General features: G+C 47.2%; 1 protein-coding gene across 3 annotated transcripts in view; it reads right to left on the bottom strand.

Annotated features, from left to right (window-relative positions):
* Positions 1–23,724, bottom strand: part of CASK (calcium/calmodulin dependent serine protein kinase) — a 1,258,500-nt gene that overhangs the window by 273,428 nt on the left and 961,348 nt on the right. For all 3 annotated transcript variants that reach the window (XM_069204206.1, XM_069204204.1, XM_069204205.1), the window contains exons 16-17: positions 21,896–21,981; positions 138–206 (exon numbers count right to left, since the gene is read on the bottom strand). In XM_069204206.1, the coding sequence (XP_069060307.1) occupies positions 138–206; positions 21,896–21,981 (155 nt within the window). The remainder of the gene's footprint in view (positions 1–137; positions 207–21,895; positions 21,982–23,724) is intronic.

Raw genomic sequence — 23,724 nt, 5'->3', positions numbered from 1 at the left:
GTTATCTTCGTTGTAAAATTGGTGTGCATGATCTAATAGCAAAGGCAGAAACAAGATTCCAGAAAGCAGTAACATTCAGCCATCAGCAGACAGAAAATTAAAGATAAAAAGTTAACAAATATTATGAAACGTATTACCTCACATGATGAAGATTGAGTGCGGTAACTTGGCACTATCTTAAAGGTGATACTCCCCCGCATTTCCCGCTAGAAGAAAAAAAATACTTGCCTTACAGGTGAAAAACAGCCTATAAAGTAAAATTCCTCCTGTACAAAACAGATCTCTGCATATAACATCTTTACTCAGTATTAAGATGTAAAGAATCATCAGAACAGAGATTTTACATAAGGATTATACATAAAAAAGTAATGGAAAAGGCATTTTTTATAATGCTACTGGTTGGTGGACAGCATCACTAATACCAAGATATGATAAAAAGGTATAAATTAACACTAGTGTACTTAAAGAGCCAGTTGACAGACAAATACTGTTCACACACTACTTAATTTTGACACTACATTTTTTCATTTAGGGTTTCCAATTTGATCCTTTGAAGTGATGTTAAGTGCATGAAATTAAGAAACTATTTGTGTAATGATTAATGTATGCTTCAGAAGGACCACTGTATTTTAGATGATACTAGTAGAGGACAAATTCTCAAATCCCAACTACTGCCGCAATTCACTAAATACAGTTTCAAATGGCAAGGCACAGCCAAGATAGGCAGAACTATAGCCTCCCGGAGGTGTAACTTCATAACACAAAGGTATGGCCTCAAATTCTAAGGGTAACTTAAGATGCACAAGATGTTCAGTTTCCTAATGCAGCATCAAGAAAGGCCAACATAGCTATCAAGTGGCTTCCTTTCAAATTTGACACTGTAAGGCAATTTTAGATATTTATCCAATAGCACTTTGCATGCCTGGGTTGCCACGCCCATTTCTGATTGATATTTCAAACTGCGGATTCCTCACCTTTAGAATATCACAGGCTCCAGATTGGATCAGAACAAAATCTCCCACCAACAGATCCTGTGGCACAAAGTGAAGGCGCAAAATGCATATAGGTGCTTCCCCACACAAGCTGACATTGTTTCCTTTGTTTCTGTGACACAACACAGATCCGGAGCTCTGCTCCTAACTTTCTCAGTTCTCTGATAATTGCCAAAAAAGTGCAACATTTTCAAACAGTGTGTGTGTGTGTGATGGGGGGGGGATAGGGGTGGGGGGGGGGGGGTTGATGTGTTCCCTAAAGCTGCTGGATTCAAGCTTTGCTGCAACAGCGAGAAGCAAATGCCAGTTAAAAATGCATGCAACATATGGATGGAGATTAGATAATGGGAGGTAAAACTCTACATCACCAAGCATGAGAAGAGGTTGCACCAGTGCTTAATTTGTAAATAGAAAAGTGCCGGTGCCCAAAGCCCTCCTCTTAAACACGCGACTGCTGCAACTAAATGTGGAGACACAGATTATTGAGGCGCCGTAATCCTGAAGTCATCTCTGGCCTCTTCAATCCATATAAAGCCACTCCCTGCCCCTTCAGCTCACTCTAGTAGCTTTCTACTTTCTCCCTTTGTGATGCTTTTTCGTTTTTCCCTTCCTCTGTCTTTCCCATATGTGTCTTTTGCTCGCAGTAAATGCGTGGGACAGAAGAATAAGCCCTGGCCCTCAATAATAAGTGCCGGTGCTCAGCACCAGAAACAACAAGCACAAATTAAGCACTGGGTTGCACTCAAAACTGCGGTTTCACTTTTATTCAAATTCATGGGGTCCCACTCAGTCATAGGGCCGGTCCAGCACAAACGCCTGTTCTCGATCAAAATGTTCAGGTAGGTCAAAAACACGCTGTGATTGAAATAACACCAAGCAGGACTCAACCCCATTCTGTCATACAAAATCAGTCACAAGGGCAAAGTTGAAAAGCTTGCCTCAAGCATCATCCAAATTCAGTCCAGTGCCAAAGTTGGGTCTTGGTGCACACCGAATTCTCGGGGCCATCAGGCACCCCGTAGCAAATTGCCTTTGGGGTTCCACGGGGCTGCAGGAACCTCCCAGCAAGCTTCCGCCGGCGGACCCTTCCACTGTGCTGGCTGATGCCATCTTGGGAACCAGTTCCCAACACATACGACACTGTTCTAGGTTTCAAATTTGCATTTAATATCTATGCCAGGCTCCCTCCAAGGCTGATGCTGACCCCACCAGTGCCACATCTGATCCAGACTTCAATCTCTGAACGCTAAACCAAAGTCTACCTGCGCCAGTCCTATGTCATGCTATGAAACTACCAAGGAAACATGAGAAAAGGTCTCATTGTGGCATCACAAATGATTTAGGCAGGGAACGTTAGTAAAACCTTTAATAAACCGCATCTTAACAGGTGATTTAAACAAGGACTGCTGGTCAGCAAAAGCAGAAAGGCCAAAAAGGCTGACAACCTTTACTGGTGCCCACAAGTCGACCTTGCTGGGCAAAGATAAAAACAAAGAACAAGTTTACTTACCTTCGGTAACAGGTATCTGGTAGAGACTATCTAGCTGCAGATACCTTACCTTAGAATTCCCTGGCGTCAGCTTTAAATCCGGAGGTTTTTCTGAGCAGTACCCTGTGCGCGGTCGTTCAGATCCGTATGCATCGACCAGCTCCGCGTGCGTCGTCAGCGTCGTTGGAGCCGTCTATGGTACCACACTCCTTCCAAAGCCTCGAAAGGGGCGAAAGACAGATTGCTGTCGTGCCGGCGCTGAAAGGCCCAAGGATCTGCCAGTGGCTCGAGAATCCTTGAACCTCTCAAGCGTGGAGTCTGCCTTTTCGCCAAAAAGGCGAGAGCCATCAAAGGGCATGTCCATCAAGCTAGACTGGACATCCCCTGAAAAACCAGTAGAACGTAGCCAGGCGTGGCGACGTAGCGCCACTGACGATGAAATCGCTCTGCCCAGCGAGTCGGTCATGTCCAAGCCACACCGGACCGTAAACTTGGCTACATCTCTCCCATCCTTGACAGCCTGGGTGAGAGTGTCCCGTACACCCTCTAGGACCTGGGGCAGCACTTGCGCCACCGTATCCCATAAAGTATGGGAATAACGGCCCAATAGGCAAGAGGTGTTTACGGACCTCAATGCCAGGCTGGTGGAAGAAAAGATCTTCTTCCCAAGCTGATCCAGCCTCTTGGATTCCCTATCCGGGGGAGTGGAAGGGAAGGCACCACGGGAAATAGAGGCTTGGACAACCAAGCTCTCAGGAGTGGGGGGTTGAGTCAGGAAACTAGGGTCCCTGGGAGCGGGCCTATGGCGGCGGCCCACCGTCCTATTCACAGGAGCCCCTGTGCTGGGTTTGGACCACGTACCCAGAAGGACGTCTGTAAGAGCCTCATTGAAGGGCAACAACGGCTCCGATGTTGACACCCCCAGCTGAAGCACTTCTGTCAGGATATTAGTCCTGACTGGCACCATAAGCAAATCTAGGTCCAAGACCTCAGCTGGCCTACGCACCACCACCAAGAAGCACCCTCCTCCGTAGCCACATTAGGAGGAGAGAGCATACCAGTATCTGGAGACGTGTCTAGTCCACTGGCCTCCCCTAGATCCTCATGCCAGTCCTGTTGCAATCCAGTTTCCAAAGGGTCCTCAGACCCCTCCCATTCCTCTCCTGCGTCTGTCTGTTCCAAATAATGCTCAGACAATGATATGGGCCGAACTGGCTCCGTCGAAGTCGACGTCGCTCCAGATCATCCAGAATAATCTGGATCTGGTGTGCGCCGGCGGTGGAATCGTCGACGTCGACCTGGCGCCGGTCCGGATCTGGTATCGGATCCTGGGGTCCCCAACGGCGCAGAGGCCAAAGCCGCCGGCGTCAAATCCGAAGGGGCCCCTGCTGACCCCGCGGGGCCCAAAGACCCACCCGAGGGTACATTCCGCTCAAAAACGAGACGCATGGCCTCGTAAAACTCTTATTTGAGCGGGGGTCGATCCGGTCCCCGGAAAGGGGGGAAGACACGGAGTCGACCCTGGCGAGGGCTCCGCAGAACCGCACTCGGAACGTCGACGTTCCCTAGATGGCCCGTGTGCCTCTTACCTTCGGAAGACCTCGGTTGCGAGGAAGAGGACTTGGGGCTCCAAGAGCGGTGCCGCGACCTCCTCCTACTGCGCGACCTCCTCGGAGTCGCGCCGACCGAAGACGAGTGTCGGGCCACAAGAAGCTTAAGGGATCTCTCCCTCAAGGCTTTCGGCGCCATGGCCCGACAGTCGGAGCACGAGGTGGAATCGTGGTCCTTGTCTAGGCACCAAAGACAGACTCAGTGTAGATCCGTCACCGACATGGTGCGATGACACGCACCACACGGCTTGAATCCTGTCTTTCTCGAAGACATGACTCCAAACAGTCAAAAAAGCATTGACAAACCATCGAAGCAGGGTAGCTCTTTCCAAAACTGCGCTTAACCGGCACGGAAGGAAAAGAACCGACGTATGCGTGCCGAGAAGGCGTCTATATAGACAACCGTGACATTATAGACTGCTCCAACGACGCATGCGGAGATGGTCGACGCACGCAGATCCGAACGACGACGCCCGATGGAGTACTGCTCAGAAAAAACTCCGGATTCGAAGCGGACGCCAGGGAATTCTAAGGTAAGGAAGCTGCAGCTAGAAGTCTCTATCAGATCAAAATATACAACAGTTTGTTGGGTTTCAGCAATGGAATTATCAGTGCCTCTCTTGTTGAATCTAGCCATATAACTGCGCTAGTTTAGGGGCCAATTCATTAATGTATGTGGCGTAAAATTCTATGGGGAGTCAGTCTGAGCCTGGGGTTTTCCCTCGTGCTAGGCTCTTAATGGCTTCTTTGATTTCAGTCTCCTCTATATTGCCTCCTACAGCTTCTTTCTCTTCCTCAGTGAGGCGCTGGCGTGGGAGAGGTTCTAGGAATGCTCGTTTCTCTTCCCCTTACCCCTGTGTGACGCCTATGTAAAGAGTGGTGTAGTAACCTAGGAAATGGCGGTTGATCTCTTCCTGACTGTATAATCTGTGTCCTGTGGGGGTAATGATCTCTACGATGGGGAGTCCCTCTCTTTGAAGGGTTTGCCAGCCACGCTAGCAGTATACCATTTTGTCCCTCTCAGCATGGGCTCTTACCATATCATATATGTAGTCGAAGCAGTGGAGCTTCTCAGTGTACTCCGCTACCTTCTCTCTGGCCTCGCCCACCTCCCTTTGCAGCTCCGGGTCCTCTGGTGTTTGTTTTTCTCAGCTTCTGCTGTCTTGATCTCCCCTAGTAGTGCTTTCCGAACTCGCATTGATGCGGCTATGCATCTCTGTAAGGAAATGCCGCCTTGGCATAATTACCCCCTGACTTTTTGCCTTTTGTTGATGCCAGTTATGATTGAAAGTTTTCTGGGACCCTGTTAACCAGGCCCCAGCACCAGTGTTCTTTCCCTAAACTGTACCTTGGCTTCCACAATTGGCGCAGCCCTGGCACTCAGATAAGTCCCTTGTAAATGTTACCCCAGTACCAAGGGCCCTGATACCAGGGAAGGTCTCTAAGGGCTGCAGCATGTCTTATGCCACCCTGGGGACCCCTTACTCAGCACATGCACACTGCCTCACAGCTTGTGTGTGCTGGTGGGGAGAAATTGACTAAGTCGACGTGGCATTCCCCTCAGAGTGCCATGCCAACCTCACACTGCCTGTGGCATAGGTAAGCCACCCCTCTAGCAGGCCTTACAGCCCGAGGCAGGGTGCACTATACCACAGGTGAGGGCATATGTGCATGAGCACTATGCTCCTACATTGTCTAAGCAAAACCTTAGACATTGTGAGTGCAGGGTAGCCATAAAGAGTATATGGTCTGGGAGTTTGTCAAAGACGAACTCCACAGTTCCATAATGGCTACACTGAAATCTAGGAAGTTTGGTATCAAACTTCTCAACACAATAAGTGCACACTGATGCCAGTGTGCAATTTATAGTAACATACACCCAGAGGGCATCTTAGCGATGCCCCCTGAATACCAGTCCGACTCCTAGTGCTAGGCTGACCAGTTTCTGCCAGCCTGTCACAACCAGACGAGTTGCTGGCCACATGGGAGATTGCCTTTGTCACTCTGTGGCCAGGAACAAAGTCTGTACTGGGTGGAGGTTCTTCTCACTTCCCCCTGCAGGAACTGTAACACCTGGTGGTGAGCCTCAAAGGCTCACCCATTTTCTTACAGCACCCCAGGGCATCCCAGCTAGTGGAGATGCCTGCCCCTCCAGCCACCACCCCCACTTTTGGCGGCAAGGCTGGAGGAGATAATGAGAAAAACAAGGAGGAGTCACCCACCAGTCAGGACAGCCCCTAAGGTGTCCTGAACTAAGGTGACCTCTGCCTTTAGAAATCCTCCATCTTGAGATTGGAGGATTCTCCCAATAGGATTAGGGCACAATGAGGGTGTAGCCACCCTCCAGGACAGTAGCCATTGGCTACTGCCCCCCAGACCTAAACCCACCCCTAAATTTAGAATTTAGGGGCACCCAAGAACCCAGGAAACAGATTCCTGCAACCGGAAACAAGAAGAAGGACTGCTGACCTGAAAGCCCTGCAGAGACAACGGAGACGACAACTGCTTTGGCCCCAGCCCTACCGGCCTGTCTCCTGACTCGAGGAAAACTGCAACAGCGACGCATCCGACAAGGACCAGCGACCTCTGAAGCCTCAGAGCACTGCCCTGAACCAAAGGACCAAGAAACTCTTGTGAGCCACGGCTCTGCTCAACAACAAGCAACAACTTTGCAACTTTCTTGCAACTTCTAAAGACTTCACTCTTCCCACCGGAAGGGTGAGACTTCACCCTCTGCACCCGACGCCCCCGGCTTGAGATCCAGAGAACCAACACCACAGGGAGGACTCCCAGGCAACTGCGACCTTGTGAGTAGCCTGGAGATGCCCCCCCCCCCCAGATCCCCACTGTGACTCATGCTGAGAGAATCCAGAGGCTCCCACTGACCGCGACTGCCTGTAACAAGGAACCTGATGTCTGGACCAAGCACTGCACCCGCAGCCCCCAGGACCAGAAGGAACCGAACCTCAGTGCAGGAGTGACCCCTGAGCGACCCTCTGCCTAGCCCAGATGGTGGCTGGCCAGAGAACCCCCCCCCGTGCCCTGCTTGCACCGCTAGAGTGACCCCGTGTCCCTCTATTAAATCCTATACAAAACCCAACGCCTGCTTTGCACACTGCACCCGGCCGCCCCTGTGCTGCTGAGGGTGTGTTTTGTGTGCCTACTTGTGTCCCCCCCAGTGCTCTACAAAATCCCCCTGGTCTGCCCTCCGAAGACGCAGGCACTTACCTGTAGGCAGACTGGAACCGGAGCACCCCTGTTCTTCATAGGCACCTATGTGTTTTTGGCACCTCTTTGACGTCTGCACCTTACCAGCGCTGAGCTGCTGGTGTGCTAACTTTGGGGTTGCCTTGAACCCTTAACGGTGGGCTGTCTATGCCCAGGAACTTAGACTTGCAAGTGTCTTACTTACCTGACAAACTAACCATTACTTACCTCCCTCAGGAACTGTTGATTTTTGCACTGTGTCCACTTTTAAAATAGCTTTTTGCCATTTGAACAAAAACTGTATATGTTATTGCTCTAATTCAAAGTTCCTAACTTACCTGTGTGGCGTACCTTGCATTTTATGTATTTACTTCAAATCTTGAACTTGTGGTTCTAAAAATAAATTAAGAAAATATATTTTTCTATATAAAACCTATTGGCCTGGAGTTAAGTCTTTGAGTGTGTGTTCCTCATTTGTTGGCTGTGTGTGTACAACAAATGCTTAACACTACCCTCTGATATGCCTACTGCTCGACCACACCACCACAAAATAGAGCATTAGAATTATCTAATTTTGCCACTATCTTACCTCAAAGGAGAACCCTTGGACTCTGTGCACACTATCTCTCACTTTGAGATAGTATATACAGAGCCAACTTCCTACACTGTTCCACTGTATGTTTTGTATGAGACTGCATTTACTCTGAATGTCTTTTGCCCATATATCTTCTTCAACTGCTAGACATTATGGTCCCTTTATTTTCAGCATTGCTACTCACTGACGGTTGCTTTTGCTGCACATCCATTACTTCACAGTGCTGGTGCATTTCCCAGTTGTGATACAGTGACAATGTCAGTGTGGTCTACATTGCTCGTATGCTTATGGTCACTGTATTGAGCCATACCTTTTCTCTGCACTGCAGTCGTAGCATGGAAGTGGTTCCCCATTTCATTGGTACTATTCCCCTTCCTCCTCTTAGATGAGTAGGAACCCAAATACCGATGCACACATAGGAAGCAACTAGGTTAACAGGGAAACTCCCCGCTTTCGTGTGTGTGTGAATGCATTTCTGAATAAGAGAGGTTTCTCTACTGTCTGCAAGAGCAAATGTGTGCTTGAATTTCTGGTGGATCCCAGACATTTCTGGAGAAATTCAGCAGCCCCTGTCCAGGGCAGATAGCAAGGGGGTTTCCATGTGTAAACTTATCATCATGTTCTGTCTTCTCCTCACTTTTGTGCCAAGGACGCTGGGAAAATGGCACCAATAGTATTCTTTTGTCTCCCTAGAGAGACTTATCTGTGTCAGGTGTGGACTCTTAGTGAACAGGCATTGCAAGCACTTGTCCAGTGAATGTGGGTTACCTCAGTGCTCCTCTTGCTTCCACTAATACTGCGCAGGGCTGAATGTGTATGTGGTGCATGTGAATATGATTCACATACCCTTCTTTTTTCCATGGGTATGAGCTCAAGGAACTAGTCCCTGAGACATCCCTGTGCACTCCTGTTTACTGTGAGTGAGAGCCCCAGTCTGCCAACAGGGACAGCCAACACCCTCCGGGACAATGGTATACCCAATGAGTAAAGGGGAGCTGGACAGCTGCACATTTGCCCCACCCAAGACATTTTCTGCCTATTAGGTAGCAATACGCAATGGTTTTGTGCTTGTTTATTTTTGGCAAAATGGCATAAGCTGACTGCTAGGAGCAAGGTGTTGCAATTTCCTTTACATTGCACATTCAATTTGCAAAGGTTAAGTTATTTGATGCAGTTGTTGAAAGGCAAAAAGATTCACCCGACTGAGGGGGGTTCATTTTGGATGTGGGATCTGACTGCGAGTGTTTTAAAACGACAAATGTTGTAAAGGCAAAGGTACATAAAGAATTGCTGGCATTGCCAAGGGACCCAGTGAAGGTGGCCCATGTGTAGCATAATAGTGAGATTTGAAGGAAATGGTAGCTTGATGTTCAGGGAGTGTATCCCTGTCTTCTCCTGACATGCATGCCAGCAGAGGAAGAGAGAGAACATACAGATTATCTGATAGAGGATCTTATTGCAGTCCAGCTAAGGAGCTCCCCTAATTATGCACTTAGCATCAAAACTGCTTCAGACCAGGACGCCGCACTGGGTGGGAAACCCACTGCATTGTCTGAAGCTGAAGTGGCCTGGTGTTGCAGGCAAGATTGTAAATTGTTAAAAGAGGACATGACCAGAGTAGGACTTGGCAGCGTCTCAAACATCCAGTTCCTCTCTCTTATGAGGCAGGAAATGACATAGGCAGCAGGCGCGCCCACAGCAAGAGCATGAACGGCTGATTAAACAATGCAAACATGATAATATACCACTGCCTACCATGATTGGTTCTACAGGGCTATAAAGGTTCGAAGATGAATCCATTGACCATACCTTAGACACAGCCGAATTTCAGGATTTAATATGGGACATATGCACTTATGCAAACAATTATTTGCACAATGTTAAGTTATTAAAGGAAACAAGCAAAGGCTCTACCCAGGAGCAGAACAGAGGTGAGGGAGACACCTGTGAGGCATATCTTGATAAACTGAACCTACCACAGCTGTCCCAAGAAGATAAACAAAAATGTAACTCTGTCCTCAACGCAGAAGAAATACAGCTAGCAATTAAGTCTCTCAAGTCACATAAAGCTCCAGGCCCAGGCGGCTTCACCACACATTTTTACAAAACATTTGTATCCTCCCTAATCCCTAAAATGGTAGACCTATTTCAGCACTTTGCAGAAACTGCCTCTGTTACAGGAATGGCAAGTGAAGCCACCAAAGTGGTTATTCCCAAAGAGGGCAAAGACCTACCATTAGCAAACAACTACAGGCCCATTCCCCTAATTAATTTGGAAGCCAAGATATATGCCAAGATCTTATTCAAACAACTGGAATCGTTTCTGCCTAAATTAATCAGTGGCTCACAAATAGACTTCATGAAAGACTAAATGCCCAATGATAACACTTGTTTGCTATGCCATGTACTAGAAAAAGCCAAGAATACAACCTTAGAAACCATAGCTATCATATTAGATGCCAAAAAGGCATTTGATAAAGTCTTGTGGACTTCTCATCCCATCATTCTTTTATCCACCAAAATTAAATCTTCCCTACAGTCCAAACAAATATTTCAAAACACTAAACTGGCCCTACTAAAACTAGATAGTAGCTTTGATGCCTGATAAATGTTTCTAACCTGATCTCTCTTTGGAATAACACAATATTTAAGATCGATGGCGTCCCACTTCATTGCAAACCTTGACCCTCCAAAAGCATCCACTTTTTGATTCAATTAGGTCCAAAAAAATACCCATTCACTTTCAAAGAGCTTCAGAACCAAAACAATCCAGAACATATGGATTGCTAGGATTACCTTAAACTTAAAGCATGCATATCTAAAGCAAAAGAGTCTCTCAAAGACGCCTCCTTACCTAAGCTGATCAATGTGGCCAACAGATCTGGGCACCAGGTCTCAAGATAATACAAACTCTTACAATTGTTCTCCACATGACTAAACCTAGCTATACAGGACAAATGGGATGAACATGACTCCATACCCCAAGAGAACTGGAAATCGATATGGAAATAGTCTCCCACAAAATTTTACAACCGCTTTCAGGGACCAAATTTTGCCTCTTACACAGAATTTTGGGACCCCCTAACGCCTCCTTAAAGTGGGCCTCAAAGACAACTCTATTTGTTGGAAATGTAATAAAGAAATTGGTGACTTGCCTCACCTGATCTCCCATTCCTGTGCTGTTTCTACATTTTGGGACAGAACATTTAAATTTCTGTCAACATTATTTGGCATCCAGATTGGATGAGAGTTTCACTCCATCATTATAGGGCTTTTGGATCTTTGACTGAGCTCCCCCCAATGACGCATTGCTACTAGATATTCTACTAACGGCCGCCTGCAGGTCTATTACCAATAGAAACACTGCTTCCACTTCTTTCAAGTCTTGGTTGAACTGGATTGCACACATGTGAGAGGTGCAGACAACTTTGCTTTACAATATCCCCCATGGAAACCACAACACAGACCTTTATGGGAAACCCTCAACTTCTATTTTGCTAGTAGTAAACCCCTATAAGGCCCCATCCCCAACTTTCATCTTACCCAACTTCCACTTGTTAGTCAAATATTTGCTATGTAACCTCTTGCAGTGTTTCCTCACAATGCGCATATACCCATTTCTTTTGCGAATCCTCCACGAACTGACACACTCAAAGAAAAATGAGACAGTGTCTTCAAATACTGTTCTCAAATATTTTCTTATGAAATGTATAGTGATTTAATGTTGAGCTATATATATTGAATTACATTCTGTACTATGATATCGCTCTACTACTTACAAAGTATTCAATTCTACACAATTCTGCCTTATCAATTTTCTTTTGCCACTTATGTATCCTCACTTGTGACTTGCTATTTGTTTTTGTACTCTTGTTTTCTTTGGTTGCTTATGCAAAATATATTTTTGTATTTTTTTATGTTTGCATTAATCAAACATTTCAATAACATTTCTTTGAAATTATAAAAAAGTATTGACAAAAGTTGAAAAAAAGCCAGTCAAAAAACGAATAAGGATAGCTCTAAATGGATCAGCACTATCTGGGGCGGTAACAAAAGAACTGATGCTCACGCGCTGGGGTGGCGTCTATAGAGATACTACACACATCATTTCCAACATGGAGCCGAATGACACCACCTACCAGTGCTCAGGGGTACTGCTCAAAATCTTCCAGATCCAGTTGGATACCTGGGAAATATTCTAAGGTAAGGAATGTGCGGTTAGAAGTCTCTATCAAATTTAGGATTCACATTGCTGGTAGAATCCTGGACCAGCAAACTATTGGAAGTAGAAGGCTACATACGAATATCTGGGTCACTGTAGGAAGTTGGCTCTGTATGTGCTATTTCAAAGTAAGGAATAGCATGCACAGAGTCCAAGGGTTCCCCTTAGAGGTAAAATAGTGGTAAAAAGAGATAATACTAATGCTCTATTTTGTGGTAGTGTGGTCGAGCAGTAGGCTTATCCAAGGAGTAGTGTTAAGCATTTGTTGTACATACACATAGACAATAAATGAGGTACACACACTCAGAGACAAATCCAGCCAATAGGTTTTTGTATAGAAAAATATCTTTTCTTAGTTTATTTTAAGAACCACAGGTTCAAATTTAACATGTAATATCTTGTTTGAAAGGTATTGCAGGTAAGTACATTAGGAACTTTGAATCATTTCAATTGCATGTATACTTTTCAAGTTATTCACAAATAGCTACTTTAAAAGTGGACACTTAGTGCAATTTTCACAGTTCCTGGGGGAGGTAAGTTTTTGTTAGTTTTACCAGGTAAGTAAGTCACTTACAGGGTTCAGTTCTTGGTCCGAGGTAGCCCACCGTTGGGGGTTCAGGGCAACCCCAAAGTCACCACACCAGCAGCTCAGGGCCGGTCAGGTGCAGAGTTCAAAAGTGGTGCCCAAAACACATAGGCTAGAATGGAGAGAAGGGGGTGCCCCGGTTCCGGTCTGCTTGCAGGTAAGTACCCGCGTCTTCGGAGGGCAGACCAGGGGGGTTTTGTAGGGCACCGGGGGGGACACAAGCCCACACAGAAATTTCACCCTCAGCAGCGCGGGGGCGGCCGGGTGCAGTGTAGAAACAAGCGTCGGGTTCGCAATGTTAGTCTATGAGAGATCTCGGGATCTCTTCAGCGCTGCAGGCAGGCAAGGGGGGGATTCCTCGGGGAAACCTCCACTTGGGCAAGGGAGAGGGACTCCTGGGGGTCACTTCTCCAGTGAAAGTCCGGTCCTTCAGGTCCTGGGGGCTGCGGGTGCAGGGTCTCTCCCAGGCGTCGGGACTTTGGATTCAAAGAGTCGCGGTCAGGGGAAGCCTCGGGATTCCCTCTGCAGGCGGCGCTGTGGGGACTCAGGGGGGACAGGTTTTGGTACTCACAGTATCAGAGTAGTCCTGGGGTCCCTCCTGAGGGGTTGGATCTCCACCAGCCGAGTCGGGGTCGCCGGGTGCAGTGTTGCAAGTCTCACGCTTCTTGCGGGGAGCTTGCAGGGTTCTTTCAAGGCTGCTGGAAACAAAGTTGCAGCCTTTCTTGGAGCAGGTCCGCTGTCCTCGGGAGTTTCTTGTCTTTTCGAAGCAGGGGCAGTCCTCAGAGGATGTCGAGGTCGCTGGTCCCTTTGGAAGGCGTCGCTGGAGCAGGATCTTTGGAAGGCAGGAGACAGGCCGGTGAGTTTCTGGAGCCAAGGCAGTTGTCGTCTTCTGGTCTTCCGCTGCAGGGGTTTTCAGCTAGGCAGTCCTTCTTCTTGTAGTTGCAGGAATCTAATTTTCTAGGGTTCAGGGTAGCCCTTAAATACAAAATTTAAGGGCGTGTTTAGGTCTGGGGGGTTAGTAGCCAATGGCTACTAGCCCTGAGGGTGGGTACACCCTCTTTGTGCCTCCTCCCAAGGGGAGGGGGTCACAATCCTAACCCTATTGGGGGAATCCTCCATCTGCAAGATGGAGGATTTCTAAAAGTTAGAGTCACCTCAGCTCAGGACACCTTAGGGGCTGTCCTGACTGGCCAGTGACTCCTCCTTGTTGCTTTCTTTGTTCCCTCCAGCCTTGCCGCCAAAAGTGGGGGCCGTGGCCGGAGGGGGCGGGCAACTCCACTAAGCTGGAGTGCCCTGCTGGGCTGTGACAAAGGGGTGAGCCTTTGAGGCTCACCGCCAGGTGTTACAGCTCCTGCCTGGGGGAGGTGTTAGCATCTCCACCCAGTGCAGGCTTTGTTACTGGCCTCAGAGTGACAAAGGCACTCTCCCCATGGGGCCAGCAACATGTCTCTGGTGTGGCAGGCTGCTGGAACTAGTCAGCCTACACAGACAGTCGGTTAAGTTTCAGGGGGCACCTCTAAGGTGCCCTCTGTGGTGTATTTTACAATAAAATGTACACTGGCATCAGTGTGCATTTATTGTGCTGAGAAGTTTGATACCAAACTTCCCAGTTTTCAGTGTAGCCATTATGGTGCTGTGGAGTTCGTGTTTGACAGACTCCCAGACCATATACTCTTATGGCTACCCTGCACTTACAATGTCTAAGGTTTTGTTTAGACACTGTAGGGGTACCATGCTCATGCACTGGTACCCTCACCTATGGTATAGTGCACCCTGCCTTAGGGCTGTAAGGCCTGCTAGAGGGGTGTCTTACCTATACTGCATAGGCAGTGAGAGGCTGGCATGGCACCCTGAGGGGAGTGCCATGTCGACTTACTCGTTTTGTCCTCACTAGCACACACAAGCTGGCAAGCAGTGTGTCTGTGCTGAGTGAGAGGTCTCCAGGGTGGCATAAGACATGCTGCAGCCCTTAGAGACGTTCCTTGGCATCAGGGCCCTTGGTACTAGAAGTACCAGTTACAAGGGACTTATCTGGATGCCAGGGTCGGCCAATTGTGGATACAAAAGTACAGGTTAGGGAAAGAACACTGGTGCTGGGGCCTGGTTAGCAGGCCTCAGCACACTTTCAATTGTAAACATAGCATCAGCAAAGGCAAAAAGTCAGGGGGCAACCATGCCAAGGAGGCATTTCCTTACAGTCACCGATTGCAGGTCTGTGGCATCTGGTTAATGGCCTATTCACTGGTGGACAAGAGAAAGGCTTAGCCCAAGTGCCCATGGGGTTATCATTCAGGGTTTCATTAAAATAATTGAGGGCTCAGAGGAGTGTGGCCCAGGATGGAAAACTTCAGTATGGGCATTTGTCTTGACTTCAACAGAAAGTCCAGGACCTCTGCTACATGCCTAATCACTAATGCAAATGAAGCATTCTCCTTCATTGTGGGCATAAAATCAACATTTTGAGGGGAATTACCGAGCCCCCTGCAAATCCATGGGGGTAATTCGCCCACATGCTTGTCAGGTGGTAGCAAACTCTGGTCACAATTCAAGCCAAAATGGTTATGAAGACTATGAGGACAGCCCTGTGGTAGAGGAAGAGTTTTGAATGAGTCAAACTGTGTAGGAACCAGGTGAGCTGGAGCAGAGTAATAGCACAATCTCTGTCAGCATGAAGAGAGATTTGGTTCAGGGTTTCACACTGGTGCCTACAGGAGCTAGACCTCTGGTGCCAGCAACGCCGGGAGCAACGACAATGAAGGAACTGCTGCAGGTCTTGAAGCCGGAGTCAAAGTTGGCACCAATGTCATGGCAGAACCTGAGACGGGTTTGTGGGGCTCAAACGGTGCAGAGGGTTGATCTGCTGTCAACAACCTGACTTAAGGACCCTGCAGTTCCTTAGGGCCCAAATGCACGCCAGAGGGAGTCAGAAGCGTGCCTAAAATACAGCAGATGGCCTCCTTAAAGCCCTTGACCTGCATTGAAGTCTCCACTGGTCCAAGAAATTCAGGAAGCAACAGGACCAGTTGAGGAATAGACTCCTCGAGTAGGGATGATAAACAAGATCGATTGGGACCTTGACACACTAGTGACTTCTCTTTGCATAGAGAGTGAAAGGATAGGGTTGTGTTATGCTTTAACTTCTTATGCTGCTTCTTCAATATGTTTGTCGACTTACCGGAGGACTGACTGCAAAGACAGTCTGTTGCTGGAATGGCCATCAGTGTGGGGACAGGTCTGTGCCCTCAACTTAACAGCGGGATCTGGGCCTACACTAAGTCTGTGGTTACTTTTGGTGTTCAGCAACATACAATTTTGCTTCACAATCCTTTGCTTTTGTGTGCATGAGAGCACAATACTTCACAGGTCAGAGACATGCCCCAACCCCAAAAACCAGAGGCAGACTTTGTGTGGGTCTTTCAAAAACATTTGCTTCGGACAGTTCATTGCATGGTTTGCACTCTGTAGGTGGGGACACTGTTCCCTTGCACAGTGGAAAAACAAATTTGGAAAGATTAGTCAACAGGTCTAAAGCGAACTGGTGCTGAAAATCCTCCTCTGAAGGCGCTGAAAGAAAGGAATTGAAATAGGCGTGCAGGGGTGGCACCGATATGTGGCTCTGCTCCATTACTTCCAGGGATGCACAAAGTCAACATGGAGCTGCATGGTGCTACCTAGCGACGAGCACTGCTATCAAAACCACCCACCCTGGTGCCTGGGAAATACTCTAAAAGTGAGGAATCTGCGAACTGGAAATTGTGGCGTTCAAGGCCTTACAGCTCTTGCAGTAAATCTGGGACATCCAGAACAGAATCTTTTGAGCTCAGTACTGGGTCTCAGAGTGGATGGCTCTGGAGCCTCAAGCCTGCTCCTTTTCCTGTACGTCAGATGACATATACAGTCTCCGCACTTGAACCTCAGGTTTCAGTGGGTCCAACACCGGGCTGTTTCGCCGACTCCATCCAGTTCTTTTGGAAACAGCTCAGGGACTTCTGTGGTGGAAAATGAATGTCATCCTGATCTGTAGTATCCACGCTCCCTTACCCACCTAGACTTCACGGTTATGAAAGGTGAATCACTGGGACATGTACTCAGTCTGTGATAGTGCAGGGATTTCTTTTATGCATTCTCACTATTGGCTTTCCTGCTTCTTCTGAAGAAAAAAGATGGACCAGACCCAAGTCATTTTAGTTGCCACGGAGGAGGGTGCAGTACGCAGATCTCCTGAGTCTGAAAATTTGCCTTCTTATCTGGCTAACTGTTTGAGAGGACCTCTTAACTCAGCAACAGAGGAAAGCCCTACACTAATGTCTTGCAATCTACACCTCCATGTCGGGAGATTGAGCAGCAAAAGCCATGTTCCTTTGAGTTGCAGTCTGAATTAGTGGATGTAATCGTTGCAGCCAGACATCATTCAATTAAATTGATTGAGGCTGGTAGCTGGGAGAAGTCTGTGGTGTAGTGTGGGACCAGTCGTTCTGATCCTCTTCAGGCCAAACGTTTGGCTGTATAATGGAGTTTAGTTTGTCACTGGCCCAGTAAGCTCTTGTGGCGGGCACAGTTAAGGATTACAAGTTGGACATTGTGGCTTTACTGGGTTTGTCAAATCAGCAGTGCCTTTTCCAAGTCTCATATTGTTATGTGCATTCTGAAATTTTGAGTTGAATGTTTCCTTCGAAACCGTTTGTCATGCCCGAGTGAGACCTCCATTTCCTTTTCGCATTCTTCATGTGCAATTATTTGAACCGATGCATAGTTATTTTCTATGGCTTTGACAGTCAAATCTATCCTTCTTATTGTGATCACTTCTCATTTATCAATTGACTGAAACACAAAAAAAACGAAGTCATCATGCAATCACTGCATGAACTTAGGGGCAGACACACTGTTGGCAGTTAGTTTAGGGCATCTTAAAGAAACAAGTTATTATAAGTGCATAGTTATTTCCTAAGGCTTCGACAATAAAAACTATCATTGTGATCACGTCTCATTTATCAAAGAACTGAAAACACAAAAAAACTAACAGAACTAAGTCATCATGCAATCACTGCATGAACTTAGAGGCAGATGGAGAGGAAGACGCACTGCTGGCAGTCAGTTTAGTGCTTGTTACAGATACAAGTTTACTCCGAAATATTGAAAGCGAGTATGCAAGCACAAAAATACAGGAGGAAAAAGCCTACTCTGCCAAGGGAGGTTTGGCATGAGAAAAATACTTTTCACTGAAACAGAAAGTGACAGCTGATCTAGTCACTCCAATTGCTGTTGATTCATGATAAACAAGTGTCCCCATTGCCTTCTCAGTACTAATGTTTCATTTTGCTGTTGTAAACCCTCTTTCTGAATTAATTTAATTTTTCCTATTATATCTCTTCAGAGTGTGTAATATACAGTCACGTGCATTTCTTTAAGAGCAGGTAACACCTGAATCGCCCCTTTCCTGTTTCACTTTGTACCTTCTACTTTCAGGTGTACACTTACAACTAACTGCATCCTTCCACACTGCCAATTACTCAATAATTTGAGTTCATGCTCATATATGTGCCCCGCAGCTCAGCGATCTTAAGGGCATGTTCAGATTTATCATCATTCATTTAGTAATTCACATGGTATGCTCAGATTTCCAAGTCATCACTTAGTACTCCTCAGGACCTCTTCTTGTTTGTACCCTTCACTTTGTGAACCTTAGCAAATGCTCACATCTCCCACCCATCACATTGTAAGGGCATGCTCATATTAGCAACCCATAATTTAGAACTCCTGTGAGTGACTCCTGACTAACGCAGTTTGATGATGGCAATTAGAGTTTTAGGGATGTACCCTGTGGGTCCCCCGTTGTTTCACAAAGCTCTTTTACAACCTTCTTGAGGGGGAATGAAGTGAAGGAAGCTGGCTCTGTATATACTATACCAAAGAAAGGTATAGTGTGCCCAGAGTCCAGTGGATCCCCCAAAGCCTTACAAAAGCTAAAGTAGATAATACTAACGCTTTCTTTTGTGGTAGTGCATTTCAAGCAGTTAGCCTTGTCAGAGGGTAGTGCTAAGCATGTATTGTACACACACAGTCAAGAAATGAGGCACACACTCAAAAACTAACTCCAGGCCAATGTTTATGCATCAAAAAATATACCTTGTTACTTTATTTCAAGAACCAAAAAGGCTAAGTACAGCTTCAAGAATGTATCACTTTTGAGCATCAAATGTACTTTGTTTGAAATTCACAGCTAAAACAGTTTTCAGGTGAGTAATACTTTTCAATATCAAAAGTAGACAGTGCAATTTTCATAGAAAGCAATGCAGTCCTAGGGGAGGAAAAGTATCAACACAGTTTGTAGGTAAAGACTCGACTTACAATCCCAGTTTTCGGGGGTTAGTGTGTCCACAGGGAAAGGTTCAAGAAGACACCAAGGGTACACCACCAGCAACACAGGCTGGCCAGGTGCAGAGGTCAAAGTTGGTGTTGGGCGCCCAATGGAAACCAATGGAGACTGGGGGCACTCAGAAAGAAACAGTTTGCAAGTAAGTACCCGCGACATTATGGCACAGACCTTGGGGGTTTAGGTCAGAACCAGGGGGCTACAGGTCAGCACCAAACATACACCCTCAGCAGGGCTAGGGCGGCCTGGGGCAGGTTGCAAACGCAGCATCGGGCACCCAATGCCTTTCAATGGAGGGGGTCACAAAGAGGATGCAGGCTTGGTCCAGGGAGTCAGCTGAAGAAGACCGACGGCTGGACACGTAAGTAGAGAGCCCAATGGACGTTGCTGGACCTTCGGTTGAGTTCCCCAAGGCCAGAAGGCTGTGGGTGCAGGGTGTACCTTTAGGCATTGGGAATCTTCACCGGAGCCAGTTGCGATCAGGGGAGGTCCTCTGGATTTAGGCTGCAGGCATTGTAGTGTTGGTCAAGAGGGGTCAAACCAAGGTGGACTCGAAGTCGGAATTGCCTGGGACCTTCTCTGGACCGGTGGGCCACCTGAATTAGGGCGTGGACTTCAGGTGCAGAGTGGCCAGGACTCGTGAATCCAGGAGGTTCTGGAGTCCTTCTTGGGGATTTCTTTGTGGACAGGGCCACTGTCCTCAGGTGTTCTTGGTCCTTGGGTAGGCAGGCAGTCCTCTGGGGGTTTGGAGACATCGCTGGTCCTGCAGGACGCGCCACCTTTTTGTAGCAGAGTCCTGATGCTGCAGACAGGCTGGTAGGGCTGGGGCAAAGTTAACTGTCATCTTTGCTGCTGTTGTGGCTCTTCAGTCATTCTTTAGGATGCCAGGCATATGAACAGCAATGTTCAAGGGTGCCCCTAAAAACTAGATTTAGGGGCGTTACAGGGGTCAGAGGGCAGTAGCCAATGGCTACTTACCCTGAGTGTGGCTATACCCTTCCTATGCTCAGTCCCTTTGGGGATTGGGGCACACACCTAACCCTATTGGCTATCAACATCCAAAACAAGTTGGAGGATTCTGCCTGGAGGGGTTCACCTCAGCTCTGGGTACCCCAGGGGTTGTCCCAGCTGGGGTGGACACTCCTCCTGGTGTTTACTAAAGTTCCCGCCAGACCTTCTGCCAAAAGTGGGGCTTGGTCTGAGGGGCGGGCATCTCCACTGGCTGGAGTGCCCTGGAGCAGGAGAACAAATGTAGGAGCCTTTGAGACTCACTGTAAAGTATGGCTGTACCTACAGGGTGGAGGTGTGAAACACCTCCATCCAGAGTAGGCTTTGTCCCTGACTCCTGAGAGCAAAAAGGCTCTTACCCCACGGCGTCAGAAACTCGAGTGGTAATGGCAGGCAAGCACACACCGGTCAACCATGCACTAGGAAGTTGGGTGAATTTTAGGGGGCATTTCTAAGATGTCCTCTGGGTGCATTTTTAAAAAAATCCAATACTGGCACCAGTGTGGGTTTATTGAGCTGAGAAGTTTGATATGAAACTTCCCAGTCTTCAGTGAAACCATCCTGGAGCTGTGGATTTCATAATGACAAACTCCCAGCCTATGTACTCAATATGAATACACTGCACTGATAGAATAAAAGTAGACACTCTAGGGGCATATTGCTCATGCAGCTATGCCCTCACCTATGGTGTAGTGCATCCTGCCTTAGGGCTGTAAGGCCTGCTAGAGGGGTGACGTATCTATGCCACAGGCAGTGGTTTGTGGGCATGGCACCCAGGGAGAAATGCCATGCCAATTTTACCTTTTTCTTCCCACTAACAATGGCAGTGTGCATGTGCTTGGGGAGGAGTCCCTTAGAGTGGAATAATACACGCTGCAGGCCTTAGGGACCCTCCCTGTCTACAGGCGCCTTGGTAACACTGGTACTTTTTACAAGGGAATTAGCTGTGTGCCAGAGGTGTGCCAATTGTGGAACCAATGGTACAGTGTAGGGAAAGAAACCAGGTGCTGGGGCCCGGTTAGAAGGATCCCAGCACACACTTGGTCAAGTTAGCATCAGATATCAGGCAAAAGGGGCACTTTCCTACATGGACGGTAGAAGAAGCTAGTGTGACATCCCTCTGATGATACTGTTGGTAGGCACTAATTATTTTCCTGTCCCTCCCACTGACATGTAAGATGTTAGAGGGTGGAAACCCACCCACCTCGTCTCTCAATAGCAGGGCAGGATCAATTAAGAGTCCGTATAAGGGTTAGAGAAGGAGTGGGATATTCCATTTCTGGTTTATTCTGTGCACCTTTGTATTGGAACTTCACATGGGTAACAAATGAAAAAACAGGGGTACCAGCTGCTACTGTTGTTAAATTGTGGCACTGTGCATGCCTCATTTGGCATTTAGAGCTGGTTATGGAAAGAGGTTATTTTGAGATGGAGGAGGCCACATGTCCATTTCAACTAAGATAGTAGATTGATTTACAGTGCATGCAAACGTACTGCGCAAAAAGATGCAAAGATGATTAATGTGAACAACGGAGAGCACCATGTTTAGATGTTTAGATTTGTGTCCATTTCAGTGGCTATGTACTGGTCTACATGAAGGTAAAAATAAGCTCATAAGAAGTTTTTTCAACTGCCTTCTCTCTCCCTCCATACCTCTCAACGGGAGGAATTTGCAATGTGATCACAGATATTTATTTTCAAGGCAACATTATAACATGTTTTATCAATTACATACTGGAAGGTGTATGACAGGCACACTGTAGACTTAAAATGTTAAATTCAGTAAATCGAAGAATATACCCGGGTAACTCACAAGCATCTTTTGGAGTTGTTCCACTGTTTGGTTTGCTACACTGATGCCATTTATCTCTCGGATTTCATCTCCTACGTGGAGCGTTCCTGAAAAAAGGAAACAGGTGTTGTTGAGCACACAAATGACAATATAAGCATTTTCCCAATTGTTTAAATTTGATTACACCCAACCAAGGGAATCACTCACTTGTGAAAGGTCTTTTCATAGTTTGTTCTACCAATACTTTTCCCTTACTATTCCATATTTCCTGTAAGCAGGAGGCTGCTTTTCTGAGGTCAGTCAACGGGGACAAGCATTGCCTGTGGAAAGGCAGATCTGCTTTACTGAAGAGCAGGGCAGGGCAGGGCAAATCTCAGACAAGATACAGGATGTTAGCCAACAGACGCAAGTCTCTGTGCCTTGGAAATTTAAGAGGCTACACAACAGGTTCTGAGCACAATGTTAATTAAGAACGAAACTGTGAACTAAAAAAAAAACAGATTTTAAAAAGCAGATTTTATCCTACATTCACGGGTCAAAGAGTGGCAACATTTTCCACTGCTAAGGTGACCTAAAGTACAAGTTACATACCTTTGGTAAGGAAATATTTAGTAAAGACATACTCTAGTTACAGATTCCTTACCTTAGAATATCCACCCAGACGTCAGACTGGATCCGGAGATGTTTTCATCCAGCAATACCCTTGAGCGTCGGTAGGCGGGGTTGGTCGACTCTGCGGGCGCCGTTTGTGTTGTAGTCCCCGTGATGACATCAGTAGTAGTACATAGATGCCGCCTCAGGGCAGTGAGGTCAGTTTTTTTTAATGACTTTCCACGCAGCGCAGAGCGGCTAAGAACACTGGGACTGGTGCACCAGAACTAAGGACCTAACTGGGGAATCCCTGTCCCTAGAAATCAGTTCGCAAAGGGGAGGATGGGTAGGCTGGTAAGGAATCTGCAACTAGAATATGTCTCTGCTAGATATTTCGTTACCAAAGGTAAGTAACTTGTACACCTGATAGAGACTTCTAGTTGCAGATTCCTTACCTTAGAATAGATACCCAAGCAATGCCATCCTCAGAGGTGGGCTGCAAACTAAGATCATACTAGAAAGTCCTGCAGGACCGAACGACCAAAGTAGCCGTCCCGACGGACCTGACTGTCCAGGCAGTAATGTTTAGCAAATGTGTGCAGGGATGCCCACATAGCTGCCTCGCAGATATCCAGGACTGGAACTCCGCGTGCTAATGAAGTGGAAGCAGCAGTTGCTGTGGTGGAATGAGCGCGCAAGCCCTCAGGGGGTTACTTCTTGGCCAAAGCGTAGCACATCGTGATTCAAAGAAGTATCCATCAAGAGATGGTACGTTTCTGCACCACCTTCCCTTTCTTCGTATCCACATATCCGAACAAAGAGTTGATCATCCACCCGGAAATCTATAGTACGATTTAGAAGGAACGCCAATGCTCTTTTGGGGTCCAGACGGTGGTCTCTCTTCCTCAGGAGAAGGATGTGGGGGTGCGTAAAAAGTAGGCAAGGTGATGGACTGGCCTACATGAAAAGGCGTAACAACCTGGGGAAGGAAGGAAGCCTTAGTGCGTAACACCACTTTGTCAGGGTGCACAGACAAGTATGGGTGTTTTGAAGAAAGAGCCTGAAGCTCACGTACTCTGCGAGCAGAAGTGATGGCAACAAGAAAGTCTTGAAAGTGAGGCGCCGTAGAGGGCAATTGTGCATCGGCTCAAAGGGAGTACACATTAAGTAGGTAAGGACCAGATTGAGGTCCCTCAGAGGCATGATAAATGGAGTGGGAGGAAATAAATGGGTGAGACCTTAAAGGAATCGATTGACAA

The sequence above is a fragment of the Pleurodeles waltl genome, chromosome 8, assembly GCF_031143425.1.
Source record: "Pleurodeles waltl isolate 20211129_DDA chromosome 8, aPleWal1.hap1.20221129, whole genome shotgun sequence".
Classification (NCBI taxonomy): domain Eukaryota; kingdom Metazoa; phylum Chordata; class Amphibia; order Caudata; family Salamandridae; genus Pleurodeles; species Pleurodeles waltl.
This window is presented reverse-complemented; position numbering and strand designations above follow the sequence as displayed.